General features: G+C 46.9%; 1 protein-coding gene across 1 annotated transcript in view; it reads right to left on the bottom strand.

Annotated features, from left to right (window-relative positions):
* Window positions 1-4,256: 4,256 nt before the first annotated feature.
* Window positions 4,257-10,381, bottom strand: part of LOC107118476 (ficolin-2-like) — a gene marked incomplete at its 5' end in the record, with an annotated part of 16,066 nt that continues 9,941 nt past the window's right edge. The window contains one exon of the mRNA XM_015420825.1: window positions 4,257-4,897. Coding sequence (XP_015276311.1) covers window positions 4,647-4,897 — 251 coding nt within the window. The remainder of the gene's footprint in view (window positions 4,898-10,381) is intronic.

Raw genomic sequence — 10,381 nt, 5'->3', positions numbered from 1 at the left:
ATCCCCCGCCAGTGGCTAGGGAGGACCTGGCACCCCTAACTTTTTGTATTGCTATCATACTGCAAGTTGCAGAAATTTATACTATGGCACAGCCAGCAGAGTCCAGGAAATGTGAAATCCCAGTTTGGGGAGCCGGATTAGACCTTTGCTGTCCTGGCCAAAAGAAAATCTCTAAGAGAAATCCTTGCCATTCAAAGCTTGGTGGAGTTTAAAATCTTAAATTGATGTGGTTCGCTTTCAGGTAGGGTTGCCAAGTGACACTTACCTGTTCCGTGGGGGACTCCCGGGCGGCTCCCGGAGCGTGTGCGCGCACGCAGAGCACGCGAGCGCCGCATGCACGTCACCAGGAAGTGACGTTATGACGCCGGGCATGCTGGGGGCGGGGCCACGATCATACAAGGGAAAACCATAAAGTTTTCCCTTGTATGGCCGTGGCCCCGCCCCCAGCGTGCCCGGCGTGCTTGTGTCACTTCCTGGTGACGCGCACATCGGGGAGGAATTCCCCTCGGGGCCCAATCCGGCGGCACCGCGGAATGGGCCTCTGGGGCAGGGGTTTCCCCGCCCCCCGGGGGGACTTGGGATTCCTACTTTCAGGATATGAGGATGAAATCAGTGAGTAGGAAGTGGGCTATAAGAAGCCTTTGAGCAGTGCAAACTCAGTGGCCATACTGGGCAAGTGGATAATATATTTAAATATTTATCAAGAACATTCTGTAAAAACTGTCTCCACTGAGATCAGGAAATAAACCATCCCCACATAGAGAGAGTTGCATTTTGTAAAGTTTATTGCAACATCACGATTACAAAAAACCCCAAACAAACCCTAACTTGTAAGATTTCCAGTAGCAGAGATACCAACAGAAAAGGCAAAGAAATGAAATGAGAAGCATTCAGGCAACTGTAAAGGAGATAAGTTATGGCTCCCCCTAGAGTCAGCATGGTCAAAACACACCCTGTGTCAGTATTTACATTAATTAAACCTGCTCACAGGTTGTCCCCCTTGCCGACAGTTGTGTACTAACGGTGACCATACACGCAATCGCCTTTCCACATGGCCATGTGAACTAGCCTAGCTTCGCATCCCTAGATAATAGAAGGAGAGGATTCTAGAGCCAGCCTATCAGGCCGCCCGGATCCTCAAGGGAACCTATAGTTGCAGTAATTTTGTATATAATCCTATCACGGGTGTGGGTGTGGGTGTTGGCTGTGGTTTGTACTTGTATTTAAAGCGGCCTCTGGCCGGCTACTGTATCTCAAGTTTTCCTAATTCTTAAGTAAAGTATGAGCTGAAATCACTACGCTATGTCTCAGTACTTTATACCAACAGACAGTTCACCTACATCCATTACTAATAAGCTTAGGGTCATGTCCATATTGAACATTTAACAGAAATACCTTATTGCCTCAGGAATCCTGAGAACTGTAATTTGGTGAAGGAATATAGGGATCTCCAGGGCTTTTTTTGTAGAAAAAGTCCAGCAGAAACTCATTAGCATCTTAGGCCACACCCCAACAGTGCAGCTCATTAGCATATTAGGTCACACCCACATGCCTCCCCTTGGCTTGCCCGGGCGCCCCCATCACTTTGCCCTCTTTCTTTCCCTCCTTTCCTTTTCTTCCTTCCTCTTTTTTCCTTTCCTTCTCTCTCTTTCTTTCCCTCCTTTCATTCTTTCCTTTCTCTCCCTCTTTCCCTCCATTCCTTCTTTCTTTCCCTCCTTCCTTCCTTTTTTCCTTTTCTTTCTTTCCCTCTTCCATTTAATACTTATTACAGAACCAATTTCTCTTAGAAAAAGAGAGGGGAAGGATCCCTCCCTGCTCTTTGGTGATGCTATTTAAGCAGAATGGGAATGAGTAAGTGCTGTGTTTTTTGTAACACAAAGACTGTTTACAGATTTAGCATTTTTTAAGGTTAATTATGAAGTTTTTATCAAAGCATAGGGAGAAATGAGAGCATGCAAGGAGGAGCACATAGCTCTGATGTATGGCACTCACGGCCACCTTGTGGTTTGGCTAATGCATGTGAACTGGGCTTTCCTAATGATTCCTGGCACAGAGTTTACCTTTTTAATTACTACTGCACACTTTGACATTTACATCGAGCTATCCACTACAATCCCAAGATCTCTTTAGATCTTAGGCTCAACCAGTTCAGAACTCAGAAGCATATAATTAAAGTTCAGATTTTTTTGTTTTAATGTGCATTACCAACATCATACTTCATTTGCTATATTGTTACTCACTCGACCAGGTGGACCATACCAAGTATCTGTTGCCTGGGCCCAAAGCTTCATCTCAAGCTGCAGTCTACATGGAGATCCAGAGAAGTAGTGAAACACAGGATGTGCCAATGGGAAGCGTTTCTAGCACCATACATGTATGATACCAGCAAGAATGTATACTTGCAGGCTGCAGTTATAGGTTGTGGGGCTTCAATGGGAACAAAGGTTTCTTTTTCACAGGGCTGGAAGAAAAGGGTGGGGGATCCAGGAAAGCTAACTCCCTGATTGGCTGAAGGAGAGAAGGGGTTCCCATATCCAAGGAACACTTCAAAATAAGAAAAGGGGACACAAAGAAAATGATCCTTGCTTCAGTAATACCCTACTTGTGATAAGGATATTCAACTGGCTGTTGTTGGAAACTGAATGCTGGACTAGACTGTTCATTGCTCTGGTCCTACAAAGCTGTTTTATATTGTTGAAAGGCTCAGGAGTGGTCAGGATTTGCAATGGAATAATCAAAATGGTGTGAACCCTGATATTCACCTGTCCATAGTGGCACCCCTAAAGAAAACATGCCCCTAGTCACCACATGAGAAGGATACTGTGTTAGAGACCATGCGCATGCCACACACTCATGTTTTGTTTTAGTCAGTTGCTGGTTAATACCATTGAGTTGCTCCATCACTGGCTTAAGCATATCCGCTAACATTTTTATGACATCTGCTCCCTCTTCCGGTTTTGGGCTCTGACTGCCTGGTGGTTTCATTTTAAACTTTCTTTGCGAGGCCGCCATTTTAAACGATTGTTTACAATTCCAAACCGCTTCTCACGGGCTCGAAAAATTGTCACCTCAATGTCAGCGCTCAAGTAAGTCTCTCAAAACAAAGTCACTGCTTGTTTCCCCCTCTGCCCCTTTGTTACACTTATCTGTCCTTTTGCATAAGAGGCATCCCTCTTTGCGCTCCGCTTTTCCCATGGGGAGTATAGTTCGCTTTTAAAATGTTCAGTTTATTTTGAACTCATGTTTAGTGTTGGTCATTTCTCTGACCTCGCTCACAACATTCGATACTCCACTCAATCTCCAGCGCTTGTCCCGGTCGAATCAGCTTGTGCCCGAGGGCCACACAGCGACAGGACCGTCAGGGCGGAGGGAAGCCTCGATTCTCCGGCATCGAGCCGTCGAAGAAGCTACCCCTCAAAAGCCCTCTGGCCTGGAGCCTATTGCATAGGCTCCGTGGGGATGCCACTTGAGGTAGCACCCCTCCATACTGCTGGTGTGCTAATCGCTCCCCCGAGGTCTGAGGAGAGCGACCGCCATCGCCAATCCACAAACCGGAAGTCACTCATGTTTTAACTGGGAAAGAATCAGGGCTGTGATTTAGGGGCTGCCCAGGAACTTATGCCATGATCTCCCTCACCTCTCTACCCAGTTTAGAAACTGGCTAACACTGATTCTCAGGATCCAGCAATCCCTTCTGGAACGCCCTCCCCCCTATGTTCTATAACTCATGGCATGGGACAACCAGTTCTTTGCAGTGCAGGCTGCTTTTAAACCACTGTGTGCTAGAAATGGCATGTTCACTGAGCCAGTGAACAATTGAGCTAAGCTTGTTCAACACCAGCACCACTTCTGACTCCTGTTCCTGCACTACATAGGTCAGGCCTGCATAATGCATGATCCACAGAAACAGTCCATCACCCTTTCAGGTACTTGGCAACCATTTCCTGTGTTTGCAGTTTGAGGTTAGCAGCAAACACAGGAGGATTATCAAGCCCTCTGGAGAGTCATCATATGGCAACTCACAGAGTAGTTTATGCAGCCTTCTTGTAGGTTCTAATCCAACTGTAAGACTTAAAATATTCCTGATCTGTCAAGTGTGTTACCTGAACACCACTGCTGGCTCTCCGTGTCATTTCTGCTGCACGGACATTCAACCCCCTGCCCTTCGGACACTAACTCAACTCACAAATATCCCCCATTCCTCATGATTGTGATGGATATAAAATGACACAAGACTTCAAAGTTCAAGAGTGCAGACATTACAATATGATGATTTTATTTAACTTTGTTGTGAATGCTGCCGGAATAATAAACCAAAATCCTTATACTATCAAAGAGTCGTTCATTTCTGCTCAGCAGGCATACTAGAGATATGTGTCTGTATGAACTAACATGTGAAGATGTTGGCTTGGTTGGGATTCCAGCTGGCTCAAGACATTTGCATGTCAGAGGCACAAAATCCCAACTGAACCTTTTGCCACTGTATTCATTAGTCTACGACAGAAGTGCTTTCCCATGGAGGAAGCACTATTAAAACAGAGGATTTGTAAGATGTCTACTTTGCATTTCCTAATCCTGGCACGGAATAGGAAAACTGTCTTTTCTCAAATGCAGTTGAAGAGACAGCTGTCTCTCACCAATTTTGACTATTCCCGGGGCCTGAATTTCATTTCTGAGTATTTGTAGGAATAGTAGAACCCTCTGCCAGAATCCCAGTTCACACCATCAGCAAAAGAGGAGTGAGACCCAAGCCAGTACATCCCATTGAGGTTGCTGTTGTGGCAGTTTTTGTACCACCAAGCTCCTTTGTAAGTCACTGCACAATTTCGGTTGCTAGGATCCTGTTGTCTGTCTTTGGTGGAGAAAGGCATGCGGTTGTGGGAAGTGAGTGAATCACCTGCAAATGACAGATTAAATTCTAGGTTAGGGTAGACTGCAGACTGGTTCAAACATACATACATGTCCACTACATGATCAGTGCAGAATCTATGGGTTATTTGCATAGTTCAGCTCCCAAAGAACTTGCACATCACCTCTGGTTCAAGGCCTTCCAGTGAAACTAGTTCATGTATTTAAATCCCAGTCACACGTGCTTGAACTTCATCTGGTTTCTCTTAATTTGGTCTCTCTTAATGATGATGATATAATGTCTGGAGCAATCTGAAAATGCTGCCTGGAGGGACACATTGATCAAATACACCTATGTTTTTATTTTAAAAGAAAAACAATGAGGAATTTCAGACAGGCGATATATTCCGGTTCAGGAATGGTTCCCAAACAGTTTCTGGTCTGACCTTTCAGACAGAACCGTTTTAGAACCGGTTCCCTACCGGAATATATTTGTACTTTCACACACAAACGCTTCTGTCCCATTCAGGAAACGGGGCTGAACCGTTTTACCTGTAAACCACTTCAAAGTAATCTTCCGTTTCTTCTCCCGGATCCAAAACGCTTTTTCAAGCCGTTTTTCACCCGCGTGGGTGATCTCCGGCTATTTTTTTTAACATTCGCTTTAGAACGCTATAGCGCTATAACACAACAGCAAGACAGCATTATAGCAACCCCATTGGAATGCCTGGCGTGTTGTGTTATAGCACTATAGCGCTCTAAAGCGAACGTTTTTTTAAAAAGCCGGAGATCACCCGTGCAAGCGAAAAACGGCAAGAAAAAGCGGGAAAAAGCAGTGCAGTCTGAAGTGGCAAACTGCTTCAGATCCAGCTATTTACCGGGAGGGGAAAGCCATGTGTGAAATGGCAGTCCTATACCGGTTTACGCCATGACGGATCAAAAACGGCTTCAAACCGGCTTAAAAAGGGTAATATGAAATTCCTCAATATCACCCCTGGGATTCTGACATTTGGGTCATGCCGGTGTAAGAGGTCTTGATCAAGGCCCATTAGGGAAGTGTAAATAGAGGCTGATCAACTTGAGACAAAGGACATATTTCTTAGAATAAGGAAAGAGTAGTTAATAGATTTTCAAAAGCGTGACATTCTTTATGGACAGACCATTCCTTACTACAAATTCAGTTCAGATGCCACAAACAAATCCCTCAAGTATATAAAAAACTGAGTAGATATGTCTTTCTGGGAATACCTGCTCTTTGCTGTTTAAAACGATGTGAGTTGGTTTGAAATGTTGGCTGTTTGTACTTATCTGTTTTATAGTTACCACACTATGTTCCTAATTTCATCTTGTACTTGTTTTCTATGATTCTGGAGCAATTGTGATGTCCCCAATATGACACTATTACTTTCTTTACATTTGGCTTGGTTTTGTTGTGTTTGTTGAATATCTCTCTCTCTCTCTCTCTCTCTCTCTCTCTCTCTCTCTCTCTCTCTCTCTCTCTCTCTCTCTCTCTCTCTCTCCCCCCTCTCTCTCTCCCCCTCTCTCTCATGTGCACCTTCCTTCTTCCCCTATGCCAAGACTCAAAATGGAAGTTCAGTTAATTTCAATTAGCAGTAAGTAGGATTTTTAACCACTACTGAATCTTTGTTAAGAATCCCAGTTATTGTGATGGAAAGTAAGCCTAAAAAGTCCAGGCAGTCACATGCCAAGACTACAACTCATTGGAGTTAGCTGAAAACTTCAGTCTTCAACTATCACACTGTTCTACATTTAGGCAGGGAAAATGGGGGGGGGGGGACTTGTCTTGGCAGGAGTACTTGCGAAAAGGATGTAGGGTAACAGCAGCCAGAATTTTATTTGCAACCACATGGAGGACATTGAAAATCCCAACGCTTTATGAGTTAATAACGAAGATTATGGATTGTGCCAAAATGCACCAATTGACAAATATATTAACAGGAGAAATGGAAGAAGAATTTATGGGACCATGGAGGGCCTTTTATGACTGGTTAAGACACAAGTACTGAGAAACTAAGACTAAATGAAGAACAATAAGAATGATGGTTAGAAGCTTATATGAGAAGATTTGCATGCAGAATGTTAAATTCGACTTTTTTTAACAAATTTCTGTATCTTTTCCTTTCCCTTCTTTCCCCTTTCCCTCTTTCTCTGTATAAACTAATAAAATTCTTTATAAAAAACAAAAGGGATCTAGGGGTCTCAGTAGACCATACTCAGAAGATGAGTCAGCAGTGTCAGAAGTATGATGCAGTAGCGAAAAAGGAAAAGGCAATTTGGTGCTGTATCAACAGAAGTACAGTATCCAGGTCACGCAAAGTGATGGTATCGCTTTACTCTGATCTGGTTAGACCACACTTGGAATACTGTGTTAAGTTTTGGGCACCACAGTTTAAGAAGGATGTTGACAAGCTGGAGTGTGTCCAGAGGAGGGCAACAAAAATGGTGAGAGGTCTGGAGACCAAGTCCTATGAGGAAAGTTTGGAAGGAGCTGGGTATGTTTAGCATGGAGACGAGATGACTGAAAGGTTTCAAATATTGAAGGGCTGCCATATAGAGGATGGAGCCGTTGCCCCAGGTGGTCAGACCAGAACCAATGGATTGAAATTAATTCAAAAGAGTTTTTGACTGAGCGGTTCCTCCGTGGAACAAGCATCCTTGGAAGGTGGTGGGCTCGCCTTCTTTGGAGGTTTTGAAGCAGAGCCTAGTGGGCCATCTGACAGCAATGCTAATTCTGTGCGTTTGGGCAGATCGTGAGAAGGACAGCAGGAAGGGATGAGTCAGTGCTCGGCTCTCATGGCCCGTTCTTACATGCCCAAGGTGATGCTGATGGCCACTTCGGGGTCTGGAAGGGATTTGGCCCGTTCTTAGATTGGCTAGGAATCCTGGTGGTTTTTTGCCTTCCTCTGGGCATAGAGCAGGGGTCACTGGGGGAGTGGGGGTTAATCAGGGGTCGGATGGAGCCAGAGCTCTCCAGAGTCCCGCTCCAGGAGTGACCAGCCCAGGGGGCGGGGCAGTCACATGACCAAGCCCCGCCCCCTCCTCCCAGCAGGCCTCAGTCAGTGCCACGAGGTCACGGAAGAAGGAAGGTAAGGTGTCTGCCTACCTCCTCCTCTGCGTCCCCGGGCCCTGCTGAGGTCTGCCCCCCCCATACTGTGCTTCTGGCACCGCAGGGAACCGCGGCACCCCGGGAAGCACAGCTGCCCAGCCCAGCTTTCCGGGGGCCCGGCCACCCCTCCCTGCGCTTCCCAGGGCCGCTGGGAGAGGAGGCTCAAGAAGCATATTTGGCCCTCAGGAACTCAGGGGCAGCCGGTGGAGAGGAGGCGAGGAAGTTTTCGCGAGGGGGGGCGGCGCTGGGGATCACCATCGATGGGCAGGGCGCTCGCAACTCGCCGTTCACTCAACGAGCTGGTCTATGCCAACCACCTCGGCATCTTCCCTTCCTTGCACCCACGGTGGTAATAGAAAGGAGGCACTCCCTGGCTACTGGGATCATCGGCTGGCGAAACACGGCCGCGGGCGAGTGGCAGAGGGCCTGGTTTCTCCAGGGAGGACAGGGTCGCAGGCGATCATGTGGAAGCTGATGCTCGCCCGTTGAGAGCGGACGAGATGGACTGCGCGAGAGCTCTCTGCACAAGGCAGCATCTTCGCCCGCTGCGCTCACTGGGGTCATGGGGCGGGCGGGCTGTTCCGTTCCAAGGGTCCGGGCAAGCCCTCGGCGTCCACCGAGCCGTTGGCGGGGAGCAAGCTGGGCCCGCTGGCCAAGGCGGGAGCCGCGGCGGCAGCAGCTGCTGCTGGCGGAGTCAGTGGCGGCGGGGCGACGGGCAAGAAGTCGCCGCGGCTGCCCAAGTGCGTGCGCTTCTGGAACCACGGGTACTCCTCGCCGCTGAAGGGCCACAAGCGCTTCTGCATGTGGCGGGACTGCCAGTGCAAGAAGTGCAGCCTGATCGCCGAGAGGCAGCGCGTGATGACCGCCCAGGTGAGCCGCCCCTGCCTGCCTGTCGTCATCGGGCCTTTGCCCGCTGCCCAGTGGCTCGGCCTGCAAAGGACTGACGGGGCCAGGCCGTGCTTCGGGTGTCTGGAGGGCTGCTCCGTAGAACGGGGTTGGCGGCTCTGCACAGGCAGCAGCTCGACGGAGCAGCCCCCGGGACCCTCACCCTTCAACTCGGGGATCCGTTTCCCTCGCGACTGGAGAGAGAGAGGGCAGTTTTTCGCTCTCCTCCCAGAATATTCCCATGAATCGAATATAATCATTCGATTTGCTGAAGCCATGAGACCTTTGCCTCGGAGCATCCCCACCCGCAGCTTTAGACGGGGTAACTTGAAGTCCCACCTCCCCGAGAGCTCAGGTAACTAGACTTCAGCTCGTGTTGTAGGATGAAACTGACCTTTGGTGTGTTAATAGAATTGCCGAGTTGGAAGGGCTTCCCTGGTACTGGGATATCTCTAGTTAGCACCCTTCCAAATCGCCATCCAGCGAACATCTCTCCCAGCCAGGAGCTCATCACCCCCTGATGCACTTTGTTCTACAGTTGAACAGATCTTATTCTTAGCATTAGAAGAGCACTCTTCCTAATATTTAAATTTAAGCTGGTTTTCCTGTCATTGGAACTCCTTATTTGTATTCAGGAGCAACAGAGAACCAGCCTGTGCCCATCTTCTAACAGTTCTTCAGATATAGGAAGACTGCTGTCATATGCCCCGTTAATTACAGTTTATTGAAACTGAACATACAGTTTTGTTTCAGGTTCTTGTTCGTGCCACAGGAGATGACAAAATGGCTGCCACGGAAGGTGGGGCCAACCACAAAATGTCAGGGAGTGAGATTATACTTAACTCTGATGGCAAATCTTCAGCATTTCAGGCAAAAGCTGTTTAATGCAATGCCTTTTAAAATTAACGTATTAAATATATACATATTGAGCTGTCTAAGAAACTGTCATCTGGCAGTATCTGTCTTCTCTTTGTAGGCATCCAGCAGATTTAGGAGAAAAGAAAAGAAAAAATGCATCTTCTCATCATCCCCCTTATCCGAGTCCTTCTATCATGAACCCAGCCATTTTTAACCTGTTCTGTTACTTGTAAAAATGACAGTGCTGAAGGGCTGATGAGAGCTCCTTGCTCTTGTATACAGTAAAAAAGAAATTCTGGCCAGATTTTGATAAGAACATAAATGAATTTTTGGAAAGTGAACAAAAGATGTAGTGACATAATTATCAACTTCCTTCTGAATTATAAAAATACATTAAAACTGGAAAGATCTGATGATTTCAGTAAAAGATCCAGGTCAGGTGCATTAAGCATTTTAGCTTTACGGGCCAATCGTATTTCGTCAGATTCAAGTCCCACCATCTTTTAGAACGTCACTCTGCTATTTGCACAGGTGAAGTACTTCACAGAAAACTACTATCTGCACTATACCACAAACACCGAAACGTAAAATCAGGCCCTTCTGTTTTTGAAAACTATGTGCATCAAGGCCAAGCAACAGATTCTTAAACGCTAAATTTGTTCC

Source organism: Gekko japonicus, unplaced genomic scaffold (assembly GCF_001447785.1).
Source record: "Gekko japonicus isolate JY-2015 unplaced genomic scaffold, Gekko_japonicus_V1.1 scaffold2095, whole genome shotgun sequence".
NCBI lineage: Eukaryota > Metazoa > Chordata > Lepidosauria > Squamata > Gekkonidae > Gekko > Gekko japonicus.
The sequence above is the reverse complement of the archived record's forward strand: the minus strand, read 5'-3'. Positions and strand labels throughout refer to the sequence as shown.